This window comes from Desarmillaria tabescens (assembly GCF_030435595.1).
Source record: "Desarmillaria tabescens strain CCBAS 213 chromosome Unknown EV420scaffold_15, whole genome shotgun sequence".
In the NCBI taxonomy this organism is placed as follows: domain Eukaryota; kingdom Fungi; phylum Basidiomycota; class Agaricomycetes; order Agaricales; family Physalacriaceae; genus Desarmillaria; species Desarmillaria tabescens.
In genome coordinates, this window is record NW_026848314.1 from 168614 (window position 1) to 195009 (window position 26396).

At 49.5% G+C, this 26396-nt stretch overlaps 8 protein-coding genes across 8 annotated transcripts; 3 read left to right on the forward strand and 5 right to left on the reverse strand.

The window, feature by feature from the left end:
• The first annotated feature begins 326 nt into the window (after positions 1-326).
• Positions 327-5817, forward strand: EV420DRAFT_1629253 (uncharacterized protein). Its single transcript, XM_060476086.1, has 9 exons — positions 327-550; positions 610-845; positions 897-1525; positions 1584-2950; positions 3006-4395; positions 4444-4459; positions 4480-4529; positions 4584-4929; positions 4982-5817. Exons 2-9 carry the CDS (start codon positions 611-613, stop codon positions 5518-5520), a joined length of 4572 nt encoding a protein of 1523 aa, XP_060331350.1. The 5' UTR covers positions 327-550; position 610; the 3' UTR covers positions 5521-5817.
• On the forward strand, positions 5810-10026 carry EV420DRAFT_1538433 (cation transport protein-domain-containing protein). The gene is made up of 19 exons (XM_060473008.1): positions 5810-6101; positions 6151-6340; positions 6387-6421; positions 6468-6872; positions 6923-6981; positions 7146-7316; positions 7469-7851; positions 7901-8016; positions 8066-8204; positions 8261-8268; positions 8333-8347; positions 8394-8537; positions 8585-8746; positions 8801-8835; positions 8886-8901; positions 8949-9150; positions 9199-9253; positions 9307-9362; positions 9415-10026. The coding sequence occupies exons 1-19, from the start codon at positions 6010-6012 to the stop codon at positions 9766-9768; spliced, it is 2637 nt and encodes an 878-aa protein (XP_060331351.1). The 5' UTR covers positions 5810-6009; the 3' UTR covers positions 9769-10026.
• Positions 10027-10865: 839 nt separating this feature from the next.
• EV420DRAFT_304406 (uncharacterized protein) lies at positions 10866-12376 on the reverse strand. The gene is made up of 3 exons (XM_060481606.1): positions 12117-12376; positions 11222-12061; positions 10866-11168 (listed from the first exon to the last, which is right to left on the reverse strand). Exons 1-3 carry the CDS (start codon positions 12127-12129, stop codon positions 10969-10971), a joined length of 1053 nt encoding a protein of 350 aa, XP_060331352.1. The 5' UTR covers positions 12130-12376; the 3' UTR covers positions 10866-10968.
• EV420DRAFT_1269597 (Alpha/Beta hydrolase protein) lies at positions 12344-14432 on the reverse strand (the record flags this gene model as incomplete). The annotated part of the gene is made up of 6 exons (XM_060467513.1): positions 12344-12880; positions 12942-13234; positions 13306-13697; positions 13749-13927; positions 13975-14054; positions 14111-14432. The coding sequence occupies 6 exons, from the start codon at positions 14430-14432 to the stop codon at positions 12344-12346; spliced, it is 1803 nt and encodes a 600-aa protein (XP_060331353.1).
• A 385-nt stretch (positions 14433-14817) lies between these two features.
• EV420DRAFT_1538449 (uncharacterized protein) lies at positions 14818-17089 on the reverse strand. Its single transcript, XM_060473009.1, has 7 exons — positions 16663-17089; positions 16477-16555; positions 16078-16415; positions 15504-16004; positions 15268-15456; positions 15136-15216; positions 14818-15066 (listed from the first exon to the last, which is right to left on the reverse strand). The coding sequence occupies exons 1-6, from the start codon at positions 16825-16827 to the stop codon at positions 15139-15141; spliced, it is 1350 nt and encodes a 449-aa protein (XP_060331354.1). The 5' UTR covers positions 16828-17089; the 3' UTR covers positions 14818-15066; positions 15136-15138.
• Positions 17090-18543: 1454 nt separating this feature from the next.
• EV420DRAFT_1763584 (uncharacterized protein) lies at positions 18544-19717 on the forward strand. The gene is made up of 3 exons (XM_060480745.1): positions 18544-18971; positions 19035-19091; positions 19155-19717. The coding sequence occupies exons 1-3, from the start codon at positions 18644-18646 to the stop codon at positions 19550-19552; spliced, it is 783 nt and encodes a 260-aa protein (XP_060331355.1). The 5' UTR covers positions 18544-18643; the 3' UTR covers positions 19553-19717.
• Positions 19718-21120: 1403 nt separating this feature from the next.
• Positions 21121-24199, reverse strand: EV420DRAFT_304722 (uncharacterized protein). The gene is made up of 3 exons (XM_060481607.1): positions 23991-24199; positions 23238-23939; positions 21121-23183 (listed from the first exon to the last, which is right to left on the reverse strand). Exons 1-3 carry the CDS (start codon positions 24072-24074, stop codon positions 21396-21398), a joined length of 2574 nt encoding a protein of 857 aa, XP_060331356.1. The 5' UTR covers positions 24075-24199; the 3' UTR covers positions 21121-21395.
• A 249-nt stretch (positions 24200-24448) lies between these two features.
• Positions 24449-25970, reverse strand: EV420DRAFT_1538481 (uncharacterized protein). Its single transcript, XM_060473010.1, has 4 exons — positions 25696-25970; positions 25455-25642; positions 24794-25401; positions 24449-24741 (listed from the first exon to the last, which is right to left on the reverse strand). The coding sequence occupies exons 1-3, from the start codon at positions 25777-25779 to the stop codon at positions 24927-24929; spliced, it is 747 nt and encodes a 248-aa protein (XP_060331357.1). The 5' UTR covers positions 25780-25970; the 3' UTR covers positions 24449-24741; positions 24794-24926.
• Positions 25971-26396: the final 426 nt, after the last annotated feature.

The following is a 26396-nucleotide window of genomic DNA, read 5'->3' on the forward strand; positions in this document are numbered from 1 at the left end:
TTTCCAGATTTCCGACATCGTGTCTGTTAATGAACTTCGTCATGAAGCGAAGAAAGTCACGCCGGTCATTCCGCTGCGGCGTTTGGTTACCACGACGCCGCCTCGAAGGAACAGCAAGTTTGCTGGTTTATCTTGCCTGTAGGAATTGAATGTATACAGCCACTCATTACCAACTTAATCACAGAGTAAATGACTCGGCAGTGCGCCGCAGTGGAGGGGCGACGGGACCGATAATGCCCGAATAAGGTAATAACCCTAACCCGAGAAAGGGTGGCCGGGGGTCTGACTAATTTTTGAGTGACCAACGGTCGGCTCGCCCTTGTCTTCGTCCCTCGTCCTCACCTAAAGGACAGACTTTGACTCCCGGATTGCTACCTCCAGCATCCGAAGACTTTCCTTAGTCTCACTTAGACTCTTTAACTCATCTTACAGCTGCTTTCTCGCCTGCTGGCAGGTCATTTTTGACGACCGACCCACACGAGACAGACTTTATTCGACACCCGAATCCATCACTCCAAATCATCCCAACTCATCTCATATTCCAAAATTCGTCGGTATTTTTCTTATTCTACTCTTCTTCTTTTCTGATATCACTTTCTGCGCCGGTAGAATGAGCAAATCCGCAACTGCAACAGTACCAAAGATCCCAGCCCAGCTACCAACCCAGTCAGCTTGGTCAAGAGGCCCACCACAGACCGCGTCTTCGTCACGATCTCAATCTCCAGCTCCTCAGAATACAACCGTCCATGCAACACATTCAAGACGCCCTAGTACTCTTGGCCAGGGTATACACATAAAAGATGGAGTGAGCATTCCTCGGAATAACGTAGGAGCTGCGAAGCAAGGTGTGTGGCATTCTGCCCGTTGTCATGCGCCGCTAACCTTTGCCATGCCAGGACCCGCAGTGTCCTTCGGATCTATAGATGATGTTTCGGCGCCAATGTCGTCGTCACCCGCTGCCACACCCCCGATAAAATCAGAGGGTGTCAAAACGTTTGGAACTGTTCCTGCGACGGTCAGCCAGGTAAACGGCAAGTCGTCTGTATCCATTGCGAAGCCAGGATCTTCGTCAAATACCTCTACTACACCCCACAAGCCACGTAAACAGGACATTGCTAAATTGTTCCAGAATCCTTCGTCGGCGCCCCCGTCACAAGCTTCCTCCGATACCTCATCTCCTAATATCAGACCTTCAAACCTCCCGCCTTCATCACAGCCTCCTTCGATACCATCATCATCGTCATCTCATCCGCCGTATTCTCCTTTTGTTCCTCAAAATGGCATGCGACCTCAGCAGCCAAATGCTGGCCCTAATGCTAGTGCTAGTGGCTCTGGTCCAAGGTCGCCTCCGTATCAACGGCAGGTCCCTAATGGCAATGCCCCCCGTATACCGAGTGGGCCAACCGGGCCAGGGGCCCCCCAGATGTCTGGGGGCCTCGGTAGCCCTCGTATGACACCCCATCCTCCTCCTGCAAATATGCCTCCTCCAATGCAGACCCAAATGGCTTGGCAGCCCAATTACTATGTAAGTACAGTGCTCTAGCGTGTTATCAGAGTCTTCATAGTTTTTTTTTCCCTTTCAGTATATGGGTGACCAGCCATATATGTACCCATGGTATGCAATGCCTCAGCAGCATCAGATGCCGCCTCAACAACCCCAGCATCATCCGCCTCCTCCCGGTGGGCATGGCCCTCCCCATAATGGGATACCCGTTTCTCCTCGTAACCACCCTCCTCCTCTTCAAGGACCTGGAACTCCGACCCCCGCCCATGCAGTACCGGCTACCCATCCTCCTCACCTCCCTCCCACTATGTCACATTCTTCCTCTGGAAGTATCGGCGGTTTGTCATCGCCGCCTCCCACACCCTCCTCTGCCTCGATGCCCGGTACTGGTCGGTTAAACACCAGCGCTAGCGCGTTTGTACCCGGTCAACGATCAAGTGCTCGAATTTCACTGAAAAATGCAGAGGGGATGGAGATTAACTTGGAAAATCTTAAGAACCAGAAACTCAGTCCCGCTCTGTCTGGCACTGCACTTCCACCGGTCGTATCGGCACATAGCAGCCCTGGTCGACGGCCTGCCGTACGCATGGAGTCTGAAGAGGAGCGGTCGAAACGCCTAGCAGGTGAACGGGAGAAGGAGCAGGCCAAAGTCAAGGCAGAGGCAGATTCCAAAGCCAAGAAGGAGAAGGAGGAGAGGGAGCGTAGGGCGAAGGAAGAGAAGGAGAAGAAGGAGAAGGAAGCGAAAGAGCGCAGGGAGAAAGAAGAGAAGGAGAGGTTGGAGAAGGAAGCGAAAGAGAAGAAGGAGCGAGAGGAGAAGGAGGCTAAAGAGAAACAGGAACGAGAAGCGGCTGAGAAGAAGCGGCTAGAGGAGGAGGCCGCTGAAAAGGAGCGGTTGAAGAAGGAGGAAGAGGAGAAAGAAAAGGAGCGTCTCCGACTAGAGGAGGAGCGGAGGAAAGCTGAGGAGGAGGCTGAACGGAAACGGTTACAACAGGAACAGGAGGAGAAAGAGAAAGAACGGTTACGCCTGGAAGAGGAAGAGAAGGAGCGCGCCCGTATCGCAGAGGAAGAAGCCGCTAAAGCTAGGGCTGAAGCTGAGGCTGCTGCTGAGGTTGCTGCCGCCGCCGCCGCCATTGCCGCCACTAAGCCTGAGGAAGGCGAGGTCATCGAGGAAACCTCAACCGCCGCCGCCGATGCCACTGCAACAAGCAAAGACAAGGCGAAGGAGAAGGATCTCCGAATCAATACTACGTCACCCCCATCAGAGCTTCCCCGACGCCGTCCTGGTCCTCTCGATCTCTCGACCACCAAGGCGAACATTCCCGCACCCCTTCCTTCCGCCCTTGCTACTGCTCGTATCATCGATGACTTGGGTCGCGTTCCTTATCCCGAAGGCATCAAGAGTCCTCGAGTTGAGCTCAACATAAATGCCAAAGATGGTAAATTCAGGTGTGTTATCATTATTCGTCGCTTACAAGTGACTGCGCTGACTTATTGATCTCAGATACGACCGGGACTTCCTTCTGCAATTCATGTTAATATGCAAGGAGAAGCCCGAATCACTTCCTGCCCTCGATGCTATCGGTCTTGAACCTTCCGACCAGAGTTCGTACCCTATGAGTCGTGGTGGATCTGGGCGACATCGTCAGAGCTCTGGTCCTGTACCACCTCAGCGCCAGAACTCCACTGGTCTGGGATTCAACCCAGGATCTTCCTTTGGCAAAGGAGGTTCCAGCGCCCCCTTCAGCATGGGTATGGGCAACTTTGGGACTATCGGCGGGTCCAAGCTCAACAGCGATGACCGATTCAACATGTCCAACAACATGCGTGCTACGTCTGTCAGTGGCGCAGCTCCTATGCCATTTGGCCGACCTACCCAAATGCAAAGAACGGCAAGTCAAGGTGGCCCGGGTGGTGCACCCATGGGCAGCAACCGAACCCGGAGCAAACGCGGCGAGAAACGCAACGATAGCAACAGAGTACCGACCGGCCCTGGATCTCAACACGGGTATAGCATGGGTGGTCACGGATCTGCGGCAGCTCTCGCTCAATCGATGCTTGAACCTGTTGCTCCATTACAGCAGAGCGCCAATCGTTGGGACAGGCGCGTGCTTAGTTCAAACGATCCGGACTCTCCCGATGTCGTTGACCGCAAGGTCAAGGGTCTTCTGAACAAGCTCACAATGGAGAAATTCGACTCCATTTCTGATCAGATCATCGCATGGGCGAACAAGTCCGAGAAGGAAAAAGATGGCCGCACTCTCATTCAAGTCATTCGGCTCGTCTTTGAGAAAGCCACCGATGAAGCTACATGGTCCGAGATGTATGCTCGTCTCTGTCGGAAAATGATGGAGCAAATCAGTGCAAAGGTCCAGGATGATGGTATCAAGAATTCTGAAGGGAAACCCATTGCTGGCGGTCAGTTGTTCCGGAAATATCTTCTCAACAGGTGTCAGGAAGATTTCGAGCGAGGGTGGGTGGCGAAAGAAGCTACTGCTGCAGCCGCAGCTTCCAAGGCTATCGAGGATCAAGCTGCCAAGGCTGCCGCCGAGAAGAAGGGCGACGGCGAGGAGGAGATCGCACTCTATTCTGAAGAGTATTACGCCGCGCAGAAAGCGAAACGACAAGGTCTCGGTTTGATCAAATTCATCGGTGAATTGTTCAAGCTGCAGATGTTGACGGAGCGTATCATGCACGAGTGTGTCAAGAAGCTGCTTGGAAATGTTGAGAATCCCGAAGAAGAGGAGATTGAATCCCTCTGCAAGCTTTTGACTACTGTTGGGCAATTGTTGGATACATCGAAGGCCCGGGCTCATATGGATGTTTACTTTTCGCGCATGAAGGAGCTTACGAAGAGCCCTAATGTTAGCTCTCGTATGCAGTTTATGTTACAAGTAAGTTTCATCATGTCTGCGATTACTCTTCTGACTAGCCGTGATTAGGATGTTCTCGAGCTGCGTGAGCGGAAATGGGATCAGCCGTAATGCTGTTGCCTGCGCCTACTACAATCGCTCAGATACACGAAGCAGTAAGTGTCTTTTTACTCTCAGTCCGGGCATCGCCATCTGATCACATTTCAAAGGCCGCGAAGGAGAAAGCCGCTCAAGCACAGGAATCATATCAACGTCAAATGTCAATGTCTCGCGGTGGATCCCGACGGGGTGGAGAACGAGGCGAAATTCCCCAAGTTGGTCCCGATGGTTGGGCAGTTGCTGGCGGTAACTCTGCTCCACGGCCGCAGCCCAAGGCTGGCGATCTGTCCAAGTTTGGTCAGATCAGCAGCAAGGGCGCTCCTCTCACCTTTGGTCCTCAGAGCAGCATCTACGCTGGAAAGAAAGACAAGCGAGAGTCTGTCCAGCGAACTAATTCTTCTTCGAACATGTTCTCCATGCTTAATAACGATTCCACCCCAGAAGCCACGCCCAAAGGTAAAGACTTCCCTCCTTGCCAGAGCTGTCGATCTGACTTTCTTTGATCTAGAAATGGTTCAACGGAAACGACTTATTCTTGCGCCTCGGTCGAAACCAGTCGAAGGCCAGGAGAATGCACCGACGACTGCAGAGTCCGAAGGTAGCTCAGACGAAGAAGTTACCACCGAACCTGAGCCTGTCGAGATGAGCGACAAAGACGCCAAGAAGAAGATCGAAGAAGACATCAAAGAGTTTAGCGCTGTTCGGAATCTCGATGAAGCAGAAGTTTACTTCACACAACTTCCTGCTAAACACCATCCTCTCTTGGTTGAAAAGCTGATTTCATTTGCTGTCGAGTCGAAAGAAGCAGACGCACAGTTGGTGTCCCAGTTCTTCTCCCGTGCCTCGACCAAGAACCTGTGTACAATTGCTGATTTCGAGAGCGGGTTTGCTGCAGTGGTCGAGTTCCTGGATGACATTGCGATTGATGCACCGATGGCGTTCAAGCTGATGGCAACCATGATGAAAGGCCCGGCCTTTGATGATGAGCAACGGACACGCTTAGCTTCAAAGACGGACAATGCCAAACTTCTTGGGCTTCTATCTTAGACTCGCTGATTTCGCCTTGCATCTCGTACTGTATCCGTTATCCTCATGTTTTGCACTTTATTTCCCCTTGCATTGTCTCATACTTTGGCATATTGTTTATTTTACGATGCATTCAAGGCATCGTTCGGTACCTACTTATTTTAGTTTCACTTGCACATCATGTACGTAGCAACGGTAGCATACTACCGAGCAGAAGAGTTTCATTTTTTCTGCGTAATTACCGGCGAGTTCCAGTGCACTGCATCGCGTCATGATCATCAAATGTGCGATTTGCCGTAAGCGGAATGCCGTTTAAATTATCCGTGCAATTTTCGGTCACGTCCAACTGCCATCTGGTTCCCTTTTGCCTGTTGGGGCCCTTCCAGCCTCTTCTTGGATCTTATCGTATCCTTATACGAAATCCTCCGATTTTCTGCTCGGACTCCAAAACAAGTCCAAGCTCCGGCGTGGCCTCACGCGACTCACTGTCACCGTCACTGCGTACTTTTCATGCCCTCAGTTCGTTCTTCTCTAGCGTCGGGTGTGGGCTGGAAATATATCAAAAAACATCTTAATTTCTTTCGTGTTCATCTACTGTTCTTGTGAGTGGGTTGGTTGCCTTCTACTTGCCGTCATTTACCGCTTGGGCAGTGCTTTCACACCTCTGGTCTTTTCTGGAATATTTTATGCCAGCAATGGGCGATACCACATATCCTACATCGACTCTTTGTTCAACTGCGTCAGTGCGATGACTGTCTGCGGTTTGGCGACCGTGGACCTTAGTAGTCTCACTCCCTGGCAGCAAGTGTTATTGTTCATTCAGATGTGTCTGGGCAGCCCCGTACGTTACATTCATTCCTTCGTTCATGTTGACTGACAGGCTTCAGGTTCTCGTATCTTGGGTCATGGTTTACATCCGAAGGTAGGATCGGTTGGGATATTCTACTTCTCAGCTTACATGCCTTTAGACACTACTTTGCCAAAAAGTTCCGGCGCATTATCGCAGAGAACAACGCTGTCCGTGTTACTCCCATCGACGCCGAGGAAAAGCATATGCCCTGGTTCCGCCGCATTTTTACGCGGAACAAAACGGTCGCTGTGGCTGAAGACGGCAGCGACAAGGCTACCGAGACAGAGGGACGGGGTGGCATTATTCGCAGGAAACTGCGAACGGACATGATCAGGCGGATGGATGATGCTCCAAAGCGTGTGGATCCAAATGGGTGGATATCTCAAGGCAACACAATACCGCTACAAAGATTTAGCACTGTACAGTCCAACCAGGACGCTCCTCGGCATCTTTCTTTCGCGTCCCCTTCGCCCGAACGGCCTATGCAGTCTCCACGTATCACCAAGGGTCCAATAATGAAGAGGTAAGGGCGGGCTGCGCTTCCTTTTCTCATTGCTACAATATTCTTCCTAGGTTGGCACGACGACTATCGGACCCCGGGACGCCTTCGAGACAGAATTCGCTCAAGAATGGTGAGCTTTCTCGATCTTACAAGTGGAAGCCCATGAGATGTCGACATCATCCCCCGCTGTTTCGATGATACCCACGTCCATTCTCATGTGGCCCACCCTAGCCGTGCTGTATCTCCTCTCTTTTTTCTGCTCTTGTCGAGTTAACAAGACTGACGTAATTGCAGCTCCTATGTACAGATCAGAAACAATGGCTGTAGGTTCAATTGCAACGAAATTAGCGCGTACACAGACCGTGGAGTTCTCACTGCCAAATCAACCAAATCGAAGACCACGGATAGAAAGAATTCAGACTACGGAACTTGATTCTGATGTTATGGCGCCTACTGAGGATCACAGTAAGATACCGTTTCCTTCTGCTCTCCAGAGGTCTGGGAATGATTCGGAAGTACATCGTGACATCCCTTCTTCCCGATGGACCGCATACTCTGAATCATCCTCGAGACCCGTGGACGTATCTTCAGCCACAGCTAGACTGACCGTTCTGCAGGGTCCTACCGGACACCCATGCAACACCATCTATCGATTCCCACCCATGCGACAACCCACACGCATAGGTCCAATCGAACACAGACGAAGCACAGTGGTTTCGGCGGATTCCCCATGCCGCATGAGATTCTGGGAAGCTTGATCAATCGGTTTTTTCCCAAGTTCAAGCGAAAACTGACGAGAACGGTGACCATGCCGGCGCCGACCACGATTGTGCCTCAGCGGGGAACATCTCTAACGACCGCGAGGACTGTTCCATATATTTCTTTTGACGCTGTTGTTGGACGCAATTCTTCCTTTCCATACTTGACAAGCAATCAGATCGATGAGCTTGGTGGCGTGGAGTATCGTGCGCTAAACGCTTTGCTTTGGATTGTTGCCGGGGTATGGACCATACTTCTTCTGTTGGACGCCCGCTTACGTCCTGAAATAGTATCACATACTCATTCAACTCACAGCGTTTATCATGATTGCTCCATACATATCTATGCCTAGGTGGAGTTCTGTATTCGATGTTCCCCCTTTACACCGTCCATTGTCGCCCGTATGGTATGTGGTTCATCAGAGAGGCAGCATCGTATACTTAACGAGTCGCAAGGTTTTCACTCTTCCAGATGGTGTCCGCCTATACCAACACGGGCACGTCGCTGGTAGACCAATCGATGATCCCGTTCCAGCAGGCGTACTTGATGATTTTTCTCATGGTTTTCTTGATTTTAGCTGGCAATACTTCCTTTGTAGGTCTATCTCCGCTCGTTCCCGCATAATTGTTCTGACTGTTCATACTCACTAGCCCATCTTGTGAGTCTCCTGCAGCTTAGCCGCCTGGTAGTTTTACTCAATCCACTCCGTCATGGACACTCAGTTTACGATTTGCGATGTGAATTCTCTCCTCTCTTTTCGTGCTGTATTCTGACAATATTTAGATGGATTCTAACGAAAGTCGTACCTGGAAATTCACGAGCAAACGAAACGCTACACTTTCTGCTTGATCATCCTAGACGTTGTTTTATCTATTTATTTCCTTCCCATCAAACATGGTTTCTTTTAACTATAGTGCTTTTCCTGAAGTGTGTTCTTTTCCTTCTATGTCTTGCAGATACTAACTGCAAAACAGCTTTACGGATTGGTTCTTTTTCATGGTGTTAGATATTGGGACACCCGCGATTGAAATCATTCCTTTGGGCACTCGATTCGCTATCGGGTTCCTACAGGCGATCGCCGTCCGAGCGGCAGGTTTTGCTACCGTATCATTATCGGCTCTTGCTCCAGCTGTCAAGTGAGATTTTAGACCTACTATTCGACTCGTCCGAAATCTAACCGCGAATCAAAGGGTACTCTATGTCGTGATGATGTATGTTAGCGTCTGTAAGCATATTCACACATCGTTTTGTATGCTCTTGCTCATATTCTCTTAGACCCTATAGCGATGAGGTTAGTTTCCAACATGTAGCTGGGGCCATCTTCTCATTCCCCACCAGTGTGCGTTCGACAAACGTGTATGAGGAGCAATCGTTAGGTATCTACCGGGACACCGAAGCGTCGGAAAACGAATCGCAATTTGAACTGACTGGACCTCGAGTCACCGTGTGGAGTCGATATCTAGCCATGCATGCTAGAAAGCAGCTGGCTTTTGATATGTGGTGGCTAGGGCTAGCGTTGTTCTTAGTATGTATCATTGAGGTATGTGTACATCCTCCTTCTTCACTCCGGTCGTTCATGTCTGTGTAGCGCCCTCAACTTGATGACACCGCCATTATGAGCTATTTCAACATTTTTACTATCGGTGGGTCTAAACAAAGTTACAGCAGCACGGTACTTGACTTGATATTTCAACAGTTTTCGAGCTTGTCTCTGCGTACGGAACTGTCGGATTGAGCTTAGGAGTCCCTTATGTATGCTTTCCTCGCCCTGACATACTTACTACGTCCTTAACGTGTCTAATAGGCGAACTATTCACTCTCGGGCTCCTTTCGAACGTTGTCAAAGCTCATCGTTTGTCTTGTAATGCTTCGCGGCAGGCACAGAGGCCTCCCTGTTGCCATTGATCGTGCGGTAATCTTCCCCATGGAGTTTTCACGCGGCGATGGAGATGACGAGGATGAGGACGATGACGAGAACGGCGCTGGTGATGCGGCTGTTAGTGAAAATGGTGGTGCAGTAGCGGAGGAGAGAACTGTCAATGGTGATGCGTTTGACCTTCGACAGCGTCGTGGGTCACGTCTAGATGAAGAAGACGAAATATCGTTGCATAGTCTCCACAGACCGGGCGATGCCAATGGATCTGCAAATCCAAGTTGACGGTGATTTCATACCCTATTTGCTTTGGATGTGTTTTGGATGTATCATAGGGTGTATATAGAGCTTCCAAGAAGCTATCAGAAGTACACGCGAGTAGACTTACGTTATACCCTCCATAATAATAATGGTTATAACAGTATACCGTTGAAGGATACAGCTCATCGATCCAGACTCTGCGTACCAATGGAAGCACGATAATTACTTATAAATTACTGCGAGAAACTCCACCGTTGCGTTGATTCCGAAGCTACGCTAGTGTCATTTAATACTTACTCTTTCAACTCAATCCGTCAAGGGCCCCCTTAGTCTTCCCTAGCGCTGGCTCTACTGAACTAGTACTCAGAGCTCATTCTCCTGGATGGATATCCGCAGAACAAACTGCCTGAATTTTGAGTACCATCTGGATGCCACAACGGAATGATGCATTCTGATATCATAGCGTGTTTGGTAGATGCGTGCAAATGGTATAGTAGGCATAATTCCAACGCCGTTCACCCCACTCTAGCTCGTTCAAGGAAAGGGCCAAAAGGTGGTTTGTTGCTGAGTAGGACTGGATTGGGCCTGAGTACAGAGAGAGTAGCAGGTGGGAATGAGGAATTAAAACGAGACAGACATCGCCATGCAGCTGTACTTCAAACCGGGTAACAAAGAGCGTATGGAGGAGGCCGAAAGTCCAAAAGAGGATGCAACGCCAACACGTGATGTTTTCCCGAGTGGATTGTCACCGTATACGCACGTCACAATAAAAGGGTAATAAAAGCACACCTGGAGGAAGTAATGGATATTAGGTATATTCATTTGATACATCATACATATCGTGTCAGATCAACCTTTCTGCTCCAGGTTCGACAGATATCAGTATATACGCTATTAGAGCAAGAGGCAAGAACAAGCAAACAATCAGTAAGAATCCGACTCCAAATCAGAGGCCGAATCATCATGTGATGGGTTTTCGTCAACTACCAATGCACAAGTCAGAAATAGAATGGTAGGAATCTGAGGAACCTACCCCAGTCAATAACCAGTCTCTCTCTCATCCCAAAGAGCTTCTTCAGCCTTTTCTCCAATGCGATTTTCATTTTCTCTCCAAAGTTGTACTCCATGGACACCCGGAACACGAACTCCTTCAGCTCGGGATACAGCCGGGATACCGCCTCCGCCAAATGATCCCAGTTGAAAAATCCTTCCTTCGTTATTTCTTTAAACTGATGGGGCATAGGTATGCATGACAAGCTGCCGGAATTTGGGAGCCGAAGGTATAATTTTCAGTGCCGTCGTACACCATTGCAGTGTGAACGCCGGGTCAAATGGTTCCGAACCAAGCTGGATAGTGACAAAGGTCAGAGAGTGGAGCCTTTTGAAAGACTGTTTGGAAAAGGGAGGAAGGCGGAGCCAGTCGGCTGTCACAAGGATGAAGATGAGTACTCAGCAAAAAACCATCAAAGAAGCTTACGTTCGGCTGTGGCTTTAATTGGCGGTGTGAACGCAAATTCCTCCAGTGAATCAGATGCCAGGTCTAAGAGACGAGCGAACGCCTTGGGGGAGAAGGGGGAATTAGTACTTTCACAGGTAATGCGCCGAAGGTTCTTCGGAGGCGAAACCGCAAAAATGTTGTCCACGATCCAATCCGCGGGCATACGGCAGTCTCTGATAGAGAAATCTCTGAGCGCCGACATGTCTCCTGAATATTTGAAGGCCTGCGGGGAAAGTCCACCCACAAATGCTATTCCATCTAACTCAAGTTTTTGCAAGTTTTTGAAAAGCGAAAGAAACTCTATGCCGTTTGAAGTGCTGGAGAATGGTCCAGAGAAATGAAGGTCTTGGATGGCAGGGAAAGCCGATATGAATTGGCGTGTTTCTGGAGTGACGCTGACTCCGTAAGGAAGAAGGGTATCCCATAAAAGCTTTCGTGCCTTTGGCATGCAAGAAATGTTGATGTCCGGAGGGAGTGGGGAGTAGTTGGGCGGGTGTGTCATGACATTTGCAAGGGCCCTAAAATGCGCCATTTCGGGAAGTGTCGTGAGAACGTTCGTGACTAGTCTTGAGAGCGCCTCATCTTGTGCGGGTTCATACTTGACTGTCTGGACGAAATCTAGGAAAAAGGGACAGGACGAGTGGATAGTGCGCCAACGGGCAAAATCCTTGTGCGACGAGAAAAGGGCAAAAGAAAAGAGGTACGGGAGAGAAGCTGCGCGCCAGGGTCTGGAGATGCAAGACGAGGCGCGTAACGACGCCGTATCATCACTGTTACACGAGACAATCTTGTCGATAAGCTCAGCAGGGAGGTCGTTTACTGTGATTTTGTGTTGTTGATAAGTAAGAGATAAAAGAAAGAGAGAGCGATTGACCTCGAGAGGACATTGTAGCGAATTTGCTAGATTTCTTGTCGATTCAAGTTGATGGTAGTAGTACCACAAATAGTTGTGTAAACTCGATTCAAACAAGCCCGACGCGTGCCACTATTCTCACGCCACCCTATCCATATTGCCGCAGTTCAGTGGATGTTAGCTACAATATTTACACATGTATACACGTGTATTTTATAACATCCATACCTGCACGCCCTACCAAGTTTCTACGCGTTGATAACCGGCAAGACAAGGAGGCTGTCATACTTCCCACCAGTATGGATAGTATGATACCCGACATTATGATCCACAGGCTCCTTCAATGCAAGAATCTCCGTTTCGGGATAGTTCATGTTATGCCCAGAAATTCTGACCATAATGCCCTCATTCTCAGCAAATACCATACCAATTGGCCAAAGGGGAATCTCCAGCGGCACAATTTTACCTTTGGGAAGGATCGGTTCGCGTTTGTCGTGAGCGTAAAACAATTCATTGCCGCTTGACTTGCTCAAATCGAGGCTGACGCCATGCGATGCCCGAAGGAATCCTTGTGGACCGAGCGTTTTCGCCGTGTTGACGTTCGGCACTTCCTCAACAGGAACTGGGCAGGGGTAGTTGAGATGTTCGAGGAGATTGCCTTTGGCGTCGATTTTTTGTATTTGAACAGCGACGTCCAGGTCGTCATGCTCCTTGCAGGACATCCAAATCTTGATTTTAGGATATCCAGAGAGCTCCGTAGCCTTGGTGAAGTAAAATGTGAAATCCTGCATCCAGGGCCAGAACAAAGGTTAGCGGAAAAGAATGGAACGGAGGTTTTCGACTTACACTTGAAGCTGTCAGACTGTGGGCATTGTGGGTCGTCGAGCTCTCGTGGGAGACGGCAGATAGACTCAGTGACTTGGAATCACCGTCCAAGTAATAGATCTGGTTCTGGGCACGCGCGAGGGGAAATTGCTCCGGTCTCTCGACCACTGTTTTTGCTGGACTGTTGTTAAACCCTAGCAACGAGAGGCGAACGGGAGGGGTCGAGCCTGGCCAGTCGTTGTCGATTCCCTTACAATAGTAGTCGAAGTAACGCTGCAGCTCGTCATTCATTTCCGGGCGGTATAGATCATACCCTGGGCAAGAAGCAGAGAGTCAACGACGGTCCTCCTTCCGCAGGCGGCAGAAATCATGGACGGCAACTCACATTCTTGATATGGGTGTACCCTCAGCCACTTCTCTTTTGTCTTTGCCGCCCTAAACGCATGGAAAGAACCCCTCGTGTGCAGCCCACTGGAGTACGATGCAAGGATGTACATGGGTACGTCGATATTTTCCACAGGGATATTCTTCTCACGCCAGTAGTCGTCATACAACGGTCTCTTCCGTACCATGGCTGGTGCATTCTCCAGCCCATTTGGTCCTGCCATTCCGTTCACGATGAGCCCGTTGAACGCTTCGAGGTGAGGCTTTCCTCCTCGGACGAAGATGTCGCGATAAGGATCAGTCAAGCATTCCCAAGGCGCAATGGCTTTCAATGCCGGATGTGAAAGTCGTGACGCAAAATTGATTTGACAGATAGCCAGCCAAGAATTTCCACTGGAGAGGCGTCAATACACATGCATAGCACTGAGGTAACATACGTCTTACGCCATTGCGACAGAAACATTGCACCAGTGCTGCTTCGTGAGGAACTCGATGGTATCATAGATATCTTCAGCTTCTTGGATTCCCCAGAATGAGATATCTCCTTCAGAATTTCCTGCACCTCGAGCATCAATGTTAATAATCGCGTATCCCCTTTCGCACCATTCTGCTGGGTCCGGTGCCTGTAGCACGTTAGCGATTACAACTAGTGAATTCGATAGGTCCTCACTTCGAACTTTTCGTAACCAGAAGTTCGATCGTTTGCAATGCCTGCTCGAAACGGCGCCATCACGTCATAGCGTTGCACACCTACAGTCATTTAGCGTATCAGTTAAATAAGATATCATATATTAAACGAAGCTTACCATTTCCCGTTTTTCCGTATGGACTCCAAGGAATAATAGCAGGCACTTTTTTGTCCAAGTTAGCTGGACGAAAAATGTCTGCATAAATGGTGATGCCGTCACGCATAAGAATGCCAACGTCTCGATCGAAAATAACATCGGTGCCGAATGCTCTCTTTCCAGGAGCTCGAACGTGGCCTTTCTCGAGAATGGTTTGTCCGGGTTGGAATCCGTTGTAGACGTAGAACGGATGGACGTCCGGACGTGAGATTTCGAGATATTCGATGTCAGGATATCGATCCTTATACTCTTCTGCGGTGGTGCGAATCTCTGGAGAAGTCATACTGTAACCAGACTTGAAGATGAACGTATAAAGGTTGCATATCTCCAACTCTTGATATAGGACTTGTGAATTGTATCTCGGAACCAGAACTCCCGTGATTACGAAGATGGGATGCCATAGAATATATCCGTGCCTATGGCTTGCACCAGCGGCAGCACCAAATCGTACGTCAGGAGACCAACTTCTCGCGAGCTGTCGCATCGATGGATTCACCGGACCATTTCACAAGTGGGGTATATTTATGCTGCACACTCACGGCAGGTGACTAATTTCCGTCCGTCGAAATACAAGGAAAACAATTGAAATAGGAAAGAAATTGAACGAAGTCTTTTGATCACAGCAAAGTCCGTCGGCTTTACCATTAAAGGGAATCCCGACTCATTTGCTGTGGCCAAGAGACATCGTCAAATTTCATATGCTATCCACCAAATTTCGCCGGTTTTCGCTTAGCCCGAAATAGCTACTGTTTACTAGGAGTGCTGCATTCGATCCGCCGGGAGAGATAGAGGAGCCAAGTGGGCAGTTTTCTTGCGGAGCGTTGACCGACTAGGATAGGTGGTAAGTAAACGTAGACGCTTGAAGCTTCAAGGACTGGCTTTGACAACGTCAGGATGCTTGTTTAGGTCGGGCACACCTTGGTGAGCAACGAATGGCGTTATATCCATTGTTTCGGTACACTATGTCATAAAATATAACAACTCGCCTCTCAGGTACGCCATTTATCTTCACTAACGTTCTCAAAGACTTCAAATACCAGCTGTCCGTGGCGGAGTATCCACTTGCCCTCAAAACCAGGTAAGCCCATCATCTCTGTCGTCAGATAGAGGATACTTACTGTATACAAAGTTGAACCAAGTTCAATCACCCGCAACACGGATCGTTCATATCGTAACATCATATCCTTGGCCTGATATGCATTGAAAAGACCGTGGCGATCAATGAAGCCTTCAGTAAGTAGCCACGGCATCTGAAGTCTTAGTGTCCTAAGATTTATCGCAGGCTCGATGGCAGCGGCGATGGAAGTCTAACCTCGAATTTAGTCCACTGAAACTACATTCTAGCGGAACTCACAATGTCCGAACTCGCCACCATGCATACAAGGGTCTGGAGCTCGGGAAACTTGACACATAAGCACTCCACGTCGGTGAGCGTCATTTGCAAATCCTCGACAATAAAATGCTTCAGCGTCTGACTGTGGACACTCGCTAAGTCAAGAATAAACACCCTCGGGATACTCATGTTTCCCATATTTACGGTGAATGCGTGAAGTTTAAGAGACTCCAGTCCGGGTTTTGGAACGAGGTTTAGCATCCAAGGCCACAGATTATTAGGGCCCATGTTATCCATTGAATGGGATCGCACAGTAAGGTTCTTTATCACGGGTATGGGTCGATCCACTTGCATTCTACCATTGGAATGAAGATATTCCGTATCGAGTGTCTCCAAGCTCGGAAGGTACGTCGTCACCATTGGGATCGATTGAGACTGCGCTCCCTTCAACCTCAAATCCTTGAGAAGAGGGAGATCAGAGAGCACTGTGATAAGTATCGTTGGTGGAACCCCCGCGCATCGCTAGATAGAGAGAGACAAGGTCGTGGTTAATGTGCGGTTTCAGGAGCCATAGGAAGACTTGAGAGGTACTTACACCTAATTCCAAATGTGTGAGTGTGTCGCCGAGAATGTTAGACCAGTCTTCAAGGACGCGAGGAGGACCGTCCATACACCACAGGGATAGTTTCCGCAAACCTGCGCGTTGTTTGAGTGTCTGCCAGACCTCCTCTCCAAAGTCGCTGAGCGTCCGGATGGTCAGCTCGCGAACAGGAAGGTTATGTATTGCGTTCATAAACGCGAATAACACAGAGTTTGCAGTAGAACTATCGTCTATCCATGTCATTGACTGAAGGTTAGAGCAGCGAGATACCGCAATTAGAGCGTCTCGAGTTATATTGGGATAACCAGGAAGATGCCCGCAATGCACCGCGCCTAGTAATATGAACATCCGTCAACCATAAATCAAATCCGACTCAGAGGTAAATATGCCTACCTGTCTCGGTGATGTGGCACACATATTGTGCAAGCTCTGGCCGTTGATTCAAAGTCATAGAGGGATGTCGAAGAAGACCCTAGGAGAAATATATTAACAACTTTTGAATGTCAAAGAGAAATCCAAAACAAGAGAAACCCTAAAAACTGATGATGCTGTGTTTATTCGGTGTCTCGGTGCACGCACCTTCGATGAAATTATCTGCGAGTCGAGGGTTTCATACAGCAATGGCGTTGCTGCTCTATTGAACATTTTGCTGACTATTGCACACGAACACAAATCATGGCGGTCCGCCAACTGGTCCAAGATGGGGGGCAAAATATCAAAAGGAAGGTCTTTGGCCTCCATCATGAGAGAAATGACGTTCACAAAGCAGGTAGATGATGGTGGTACGTCTTTAAGAGCGATCTAGTGATGCCCTAGCTTCAGGACCAAGCTCTCCGGCAATCACTGACGTCAGACATCTGAGTACGAAAAGTTCAATACAAACACAGTTCTGTGAATTTTAGGGCAGCATTGCGTAGAGGAGGGATGGCGAGCAAGCCTACACCACATTACCTATAGGATGTACGGTCATCGTAGTGGTGGTGCAAAAGACAAATTACCTTGCTTGTCAAGGTCTCTCTAGGTCTAAAATCTTCGCTTACACAAGCCATGGTCTTCCCGTGATATGACATCATTCTCCACACGTAATCAAAATCCTTATCGCTGACAATTTCACCCTTTCCATCATGCATCGAATGTCTTTTCACAACGGATATCAAATCGCCAACATATTAAATCCTCTAGATCTACCGGTAATGGCAAGATTGGACATAGCTACTGCCCTCAAAAACCTCAATGATATTTGTGCTTATCTTCCATCTGCATTAGAAAGACAAACTCGGCATATCATCCAAGGGGGTCGCAAAAACCGAAAAAATCATATCGGGTCGAAAAAATTTTTAAGGCCTCGATGGACCGACCGACCGACCGCCGTGGGAAAACATACCCACAAAGGAAACATCATGTAATCACTCCGTGTCGGAGTCATCCGCCAGTGCAAGCTTTCCGCCTACTTAGTCCTCTCATCCTCGATCTAAACACTGATAGTATACAATTCTTGTCTGCTAGCAACAACGCTGTCCTACTGTACATGACAGACACCTCCAATTTTGGATCCATCGAACTCGACCAAATATTTTTACAGCTGGTAACTCAATTCTCACTAATCCTGCCAATATCTGGCAGCATGCCATTGGCGTTTTGAGCCTTTGACATCGTCTTGACCGCTTTTCCGGCGCTCTTCGGGCCATGTTAGGTTATGAATATTATATATCAGTTGAAATAAACACCTCCAGCAGCGTCTAGGGTCTCTGGATGCTATTTTGCAAGAGGGGGGCAAAAATTTTTTAAGGACCTTTTGGACCGACCAACCAACCAACCCGATGTGCCGGCTTGCCAGGCCGCAACCCCCTTGATATCATCTATATCTTTTGTGCTTTATTGCCACTTCCAACGTTGGCAGATCTACTTGAAAACCTCAAATCTCGATGATGGGGTGGATATAAACAATTTGTATGGAGATGTACCGACCATAATATTAGACACCATGTGTTGAATAGTGGGACTGAGCCATATGTGCGCTTCAACATTGCAACAGATAATGCGACTACCCCGCCGTGCCCTGCAGGTATTAGGGCTTCGCACCGTCACCGTATAGTACGGTTATACGGGTGCCGTCATACGGGTACCGTGCCCGTTCCATCTGGCGAAATAACTTGCCCAGAGACGGACGGTATACGGACATCCCGTATACCGTTAGCAACCGTATAAACACGGCCGTCATACGGTAATCGATGGCCGTGTATGTATCTAAAAATAACTGTCATCAGATCACACTGTACACGTGTTTGCCATACACTTAACATCGTACCACGATGTGCTGGCACCGCAAGCTCTTCAGCGCTACCACCCGATCTTCTTTCACTCGCTCTACTCAAGCTCTAACCCTTACCAGCATAGAATACTTTCTATTTCCTGCTTCTGCTGCCTCTATTCTACTACTGTTTCATCCTTTGAGTTTGACTACCCACACATATTGCGCAATAATTTGCCCCCCGCTGGCCTGTGCACCTGTCAAATACTGCTGAATTTTAAGCCAGAGGAGTTCACGAAAGAGTATATAATGGTCCTTTTTTCGCAGACTTACAACCACATTCTGAGCATCATGACAGATCAGTGTGCCCTCGATGCCAATGGAAACTTGAAATCCCCCTCGAAATTCAATTTTTATCACGATGCAGATGACGACGTGCCCATGGCAGGACCTGGAGCTGCTCCGAAGCCCCAAATATCAGGTATGTATTATTCAACGGCCGTCTATATACCCGTACCGTACCGTCAACCTAGTTCTAAGAGCATTGATGGTACGGTTACGGATCAGCCGTCGCCCGTCACTGTACCGTGGCTATACGGCCGTATACCGTATACGGTACGGTGCGAAGCCCTAGCAGGTATGTCTGCGTATTTCATCCCTCACACTGTACACATATCCACTGATCACTGGCACTGAGTAGGAAATGACAACCTTAAGAGTACAAAGCCTAAGCGGAAAATTGTGGACATTGAAAGAGGTGAGGCGAAGAAAGTTCGTGCTTAAATGTAATCAGTTCAGGTTCCGAGTCCTATGAATATAGGATATCTCGGTTATTATGCAGTTGGGAATGACCCGTGGGAAAATCTATTCGTGGAATCAATTGATGGCGGCGTTTGCCGACTATCTCGCTCTGTCCCCTGGGCTTTGCCCATGGGAGTTTTTCTATTCGTGCACCGTTCTTTCCCGGCTTCATCCTCTTTCTCCCGAAAGCTACGCTTCATCGCTGCTTCTTTATGTCGCTGGCAACTGCCATCCGATCGACACGACCTGTCCTTGTCAAACCACTACCCAGAGAGTACACGAAACATGACAATTCATGTCCCCAACCATAGCCAGCGTTTTCCAGGATCAAGAAACGAATTTTACATGGAGACGACGGATCTTGGTCCGGCGAGCAAGGCCAGGAGTGCAGAGAACCTGGGGGTATATCATGCATGACGGGTTGGGGCATAGTAGTAAGTCTCCCCGTTCCTCACTCGCATTCGAGGATACTAACATTCTCATAGTTGATCTCGATCCCGCCGATCAACATGACCTCTCCCCCTCGAATGACTACCTTGGGGAGGGCACAAAGCACGAGATTTCGTGTTCCCAACAATGGCAAGGTTTTCGCAGCACGAGGGAGCTGAATTTGCATCGAGACGACGTATCTCTGTTCAGAGAGCAAGTGTAGGAGTGTGCAGCACTTGACGTGTGGGCCCTGGGGGGTGTAATGGTAAATCTCTTGATTCGCATTTAGGAATATACTCACCGTCTCATAGCTCAATTCCGAACCCCCCGACCAATGCAACCTCTCCCCCTCGAGTGACTGCCCTGGAGAGCACGCGGTGTGCGACGATTCGTGTTCCCATCAGCAGCCAGCATTTTGCAGGGCGAAGAACCCGATTTTGCACCGAGATCACGTATCTTCGTTCGGTGAGCAAGCTTAGTAGTATGCCTCGCATGACAGATGAAAGTAGTGGTAAGTCTGTGTACAGGCATTTAAGAATGTACTGACCTTTGCATAGCTCGATCTTGATCCTGCAAATCAACACGACCCTTCCCCCTCCAACGACTGCCTTGGGGAGGACACAAAGCATGAAATTTCGTGTTCCCAACAATGGCAACGTTTCTGTAGCACGAGGAAGCCGATTTTACGCTGAGACAATGGATCTTCTTCCGGCAAGCAAGGCGAGGAGTATGTGGAACTTGAGGGTGTTATGTTGCGCAAGACGGGCGGTATAGTAAGTCTCCTCATTCCTCACCCTCGTGTAGCCTGATTCCGCTGATGAACACCAACTCCCCCTAGACCGATTTTTGTGCTGAGACGACGTATCGTCATCCAGCGAGCACGGCCGGCACCATGTACACTGTGCAGGTGGTGACTCGGGATGAAATAATGTAATGACGGCAGCGGATCTGCAGGAGTGGGTACGTATGGACATATCTCGAACCATTCTGGGTACTAACTGTTTCTTTAGCTTGGTCTCGTCTCATGCACGCAATTCCCGGTGTCAGGGAAGAAGACGCTTGGTTCGAAATATGCCCTTCGACATGCAGACGGATGCAGGTGAGAATTTGGGCCCGACATGACGTATGAACGTCCGGTGAGAAAGGAGATGTAGTTGGCTGTCAATGAAGGGTCCATCGATGTTATCAACATGGGCAAGGATCGCCTGATGCCTTCCTGTACCGTACACGATTTCCTGAATAAGTGTGACAGAAAATAGGACTCGGATTTGCCACCGTATGAGCTGGCCCTCACCCACTAGTAACTAGCAGGATTCTCTTAAAGGCATGTATGTATGATTATGGCGGTGTATGATTATTTTCAAAGTGTGCCTCACATAAGTTGGATTCTACAAATTTGGGATGGGGATGAACACCGCTTAAGCAAGGTATGATAGTCGTCGACCGACGACCGCTAGTACATGAACGATGACTAGCAATGACGGACCTGCCCTAAACATCACGTGACCTTCCACGACGCGATTGTCCTCTTAAGGCTTACTGCTATGTCGAAACCCTCAATATTCAATTCTTGAAAGAATCTACGCTCGGTGTGCAAGAGATGGACTACGCTAATACTTAAGCTTCAGATGTCACAAGTGGGTCGACGGCTACTATGCTGGACAACAGGTTGGTTTGCTCCGAGGTCGCGGACGATACTTATGTATAGCGTATTAGCTGTGAATCAATGACGGTAGGATGAATATATTATATATGTTATGGTGGTTCCTAATGAGTATAAAGGGCTACATATGATAAACGGGATTATAACGAGACTACAGAATTAGGATTGTCACAGCGCAGCAGGACCTTCAGGCGAGTCATAAAACTGTTCATTTGGATCGTCTTCACTCTCTGATTCCTCAGGCAGAGCGAGATTCGCAGCCATTACCAAGGGATCCAAGTCAGTGGGAACGTCATCCTGAACAATGGGCGGAGGCTCGATTGGGTTCACCACCGGAGTGGCCCCCTTCTCTTCTGCATCGGCAGGCTGACCATCTCCGTTCTCCCCAGTTGCATGACCAGCATGCGTTGGTCCAAGCACGTCTTTTCCCCAAAATTGAGCTGTATCAATACTCAAGGTAGGCCTTCTGGTTCTACCAGGAGTGTCATGGCCTTCAAGGAGATCGTCATCAGGCGGTAGCGGGGGTAAGGTAGGAGAAGAGCTATCGGCAGGAGGATCACTTGAAAACGCGGGTGTGTCTGCAGTGAACGGCACTTTGGTGTCCGTCCCCACATCCTCTTCTGTCGATTTGGCTGTCTGTGGGAAGGCAGGATCTTCGTCGGCGGGTACGGTGGATGGCTCCCCGTCGTGCTCTGGTTTAGGAGCAGTCTCATTTGCGCTAGAATCTTGCGTAGGAAGAGCAGGGGAATCGTCGCTGTTTCCTTCTGCGGTGCTACTGCTCTCTTCTGGTTTGGGAGTCGCTTCGTCGGCTTTAGATTCGGGAGCAAGAGGGTCGGTAATCCCACTGCTATCATCTCCCGATGCGGCGCCGTTATCATCATCCTCCGCTTCAGGAGTGGTCTCGTCAGAAGGAGGAGGGGTGTGGTTGGGGTCATCACCGTTAGAAGCATCGTCTTCATTTCCCTCTGCATTGGTACCCTCCGCAATTCCGGCATCAGGCTCTGTCGTCAGGGCGCCTTCAGGCCCACCAGCATCCGTAACGGTGTCAGAAGATGACACCGCGGCATCCTTCGCATCCCCTTCTGATTCCTGGTCCCTACCCTTAGTATCCATCCCTGCTTCGATAGATTCGTCCCCAGCCTCCGTTCCAGCGTGAGAAGCAGTAGGAGAATGAACGGTGATATTGGGAATATCAATGTGATCAAATGTGGAATCAAAATTGAAATCGAACTTGGGCATAGACCCTAGTCCAGACGGTTCAATAAAGTCAAATGGAAAGTCGTCGCCGGACCCATGACCAGCATCAGCCCGGGTTTCAGGTACAGAAGAAGAATCGACAGTCGGGTTGGGCAAAGATACGGGTTCTCCAATGGGAACGCTTCCGTCATCTTCTTTCCTCTCCGCCACCTCCGAGGTAGCATCAAGAGTTACGTCAGTACTTTGCTCCCCGTCTTTCTCCACTTCCTCGTTAGATGGAATACTAGAATCATCCTGTCCATCTCCCCCGCCATCTCCGTGATCAGGTTCGCCATTGATTTCATGCGAAGCACCAGCATCATTGTCATCTCTGCTGTCTTGCGCACTACTCTCGGGTGGGGCATCTCCAACGCCTGCGTCGGGAGTGGGGTCATGTAGCTGTTTGTCCAAATCACGAGCGTCATCATTGTCCTGAGGATCTACAACATTTTCAACAGGACCATCATCAACATCACCGTAAACCTTCTCGCTATCCACACCAGCATTATCGACATGAGTGTCTGAATCCGAGCCTGTGTCATCCCAGTATTCTTCGTTCTCGTCAGCTTCAAATGCGACCTCATCAGGACTTTCGTCCCCCTCTACGGCCGGTACCGGTGACAGGACTGTTTCGTCCGTTTTTGTCAGCGTTGTTGGCGGGTTTCCCGTTTGGCTTGGGGGAGGAGTCTCCGTTAGAGGTGTTCTTGGTTGCCGCATCTCCTATAATATATCAATATGAGTATGAAGAAGCATATATGGACAAGATGGTATCACCGATCCACCTGTTGTAGAAGACGATGCCGTTGACGAACCATTCTCTTGGCCCTTCGATACGGAATCAGGCGCCTCCGAAATACTGAACAAGTCTACTATGATGCCGTGCATCTCCTCGGATGGGAGTGCGACGGATGTGGGACTGCGCAGTCCGTCAACGGACGGCGAACGAGCACATTCTCGCGCCCGAGCAATGTTCAACGCTGTCTCCATGCCCAACCGAATTCCTTCCGCCAGCGTCAGGGTCTCCGTTCGCGCACAAAGGGCGGCGTAACGGGGGATCAGAAGATGCTTGTCGACATTGTATTTCTGGTAGACAACGATTCGGTCGATATCGTCCATGAGGTGCTTTTCCAGCTCTCGGACGGCAAGGTTCTTGACCTCGGGGAAACACCATCGATCCGCGAGCTTGAGAATGATCGCCCAGTCTTCGACAGAGGCATCGTAGAGCGAGTATTTACTGTGGTTAGACGTTAGAGCTGGGTGACGGGAAAAAACACACTTCACGACTGACGGGTTGTAGAACACCCATAGGAATCTCGCGAATTCTGCAGGGGTGACGTGGTCTAGGACGATGGCGGTTCCCTCCGAAGTCCCTTGACGTTCTTCGCCTGGAGAGGCTGGCGTTGCCAGCTGGTGTTTGAAGAATGTGGATTCTCGCTCGAAAAAGTATCGATGGACACGGAAATGGTATTGCTCGACCTAGATAATGTCAGTTAACTGAACTCCGGCGCAGTCGATTAGACAACACACGAGGAAGAACAAGTCCCCGCCTGAGAGATGGTACTCGTCATGGTGCCTAAGGGCAACGAAACTGCTATCCTGCTGACTGGCCATCGAGGGGAAGGGGGGAAGGGAGGAAGGGGGGTTTCTGAGAAGTCGAGGGGTGGGAGACGAGGCTTTTGAATCCAGAATCGCCCACCTACACGTGTATGACACATGTCTTCCGGCAATGAGTATATCTCCATCATATTGCTTGCCATCGATTCGATCGAACGTACGAAGGGCGCATGTTTGGAAGGAAACGTAAGCCTCACACGTTCTCTTCACCTAAAACACTGCATTCCGGTCACACATGAAGCAGGCGCATGGATCGAGTCGTACCAGCGCACGCTAAACCCTGCAAAGCGACTTGCCTATTCCGCGGATGCAATTGTCCTGTCATCAAATTATTTTTTGATTTTCAGGAACCCGATTTATCCATGCTGAGGGATTGTGTAAGGCTGTACGCGGTGTATGGTATTTAGAAACGTTGATATGGGACGATACATGATGTTACAAGTGCATACAAAAAGTGAGCGAAAACTATGCTACCCATGACCCAGGCGGACGCGGGGAATCTGTTCGGAACCTCTCAGAATCAGGGATAGAATTGATAGGGTTCGCCACACCGCGACTGTCGGTCTCGTGCCCTAACCCTTCTTTCCTTTCGAAACCGACAGAAGACGCTTCACCCGAACCGTTAGCTGTTTTGTGAGAGTCTGAGAAGGCACGAACAGCGTGTCTGTCAGTAGATATTCAGGCAAGCAGGGCTCAACACGACAATAGAAACTCACCGTTGTCAACCTGGGTCACAGGCGGAGGACGATCACTGTCGTCCTGCGCCGCCGCGCCTGCCATCCTGGCCGCCCGCAGATCCGTTCGCCTGGCGCGCCGAGGTGGTACCCTGCCGAGTATCGGTGTTCGATCCTAACAGCAACAACGGAATGAGTAAGCAAAAGTACAGCAGAACGAATTTATGATCACCCATCCACCTGATGTACGGTTCGACGACGTATCGTCTCCCTGCCACACCTCGGTAACAACCTGCAACACGTCAAGAGAGTTGATGCCATCCGGCAGAGGACTCTTCACTCCGTCACGCGAGGACGAACGAAGGCGCTCCCGAGCCTGGAAGATGAGGACAATGGTTTCGACACCGAGTTTCTGCGATTCGGTTTTGGTTAGAGGCTCGTCGCGAGAGCAGAGTTTCGCATAGAGCGGGGTCAGGATGTCCAGATCAACGTTGTATGCCTGATACAGGACGATGCGATCGACCAAGCCCATCGGCTTGCGCTCGAGTTCACGGATTGCGAGAGCTTTCACTTCCGGGAACCCCCAGAGGGATGCGAGGCGCAAGATAGCATGCCAGCCGTCGACTGAAGCGTCGTATATGGAGTATTTTCTAATAAACACAGTGAATCTTCGCCCTCGGGTAATAAGGTAGGCTGAACTCACGGATTATAGAAGACCCAAAGGAACTTGGAGAAGTCCTCTGCATTCACATCATCGAGCTTGAAGGCAGTTCCAGCTGAGGAACCTGCAGGTCGCTCCCCGGGGGGTGCTGGATGATCGAACATCTGCTGGAATCTGGGGGATTCTCGCTCAAAGAATATGCGATGGACGCGAAATACGTATTCATCCACCTAGGCGGATTTCGTTAATACGAGCTTCATTTGGAGATGAGAGCTACGCCTACTAGGAAGTATACGTCGCCTCCGTTCAGATAATATTGCTCATGGTTTCTAAGCCTTCCAAGACGCTGTCCGCCTGGTCCAGACATGAGAGTAGCAGTTAAGAGGACAGAGATAAAGTGTGAGAATGATGAACAGACTCATCATACAACCTTTCAGTGATTTATATAAACCTCATAGGCGCCTCGGGCCCCTCTTCCTGATGGATCGTGTTCTGGGACTCGACTACAAGTCATATGCGGAACACTGCCTTCTTGCGACTCTGGACACACGTTACGTAGTACGTACGCGTGCTCGACTGTTAGAAGTATCAGATGATTGAACACTCTAACATAGATTGACTCACTAGTTTGTTCATCAACATTGTGGCTGAGATCGAGTTCAAACAAAGCTCAGTTCCCACTCCCATACCGTGCAGCGCAGCAATACGATATCTGATGCACGTCCTCGAGGCCGGACCCAACTCCGAGTCTAAGTGAGTTGGGGTACACTCCCTAGGTTTTCAATACCAATCCCCCCCCCAGATAGAACGCGCGTAAAAGGTCTGGTGGGCAGGGGGTACAAAGCCTCGAGGCGAGGTCGACTGAATTGACACAACAGCCAACAGCGATTCAACTTGCATATGATTCGTCGCCGCCATTTCAGATGACTCTCAGTGGAACGCGTTTCTCACAGGAGACAGGTGTCACCGATATCGATGGTGGTT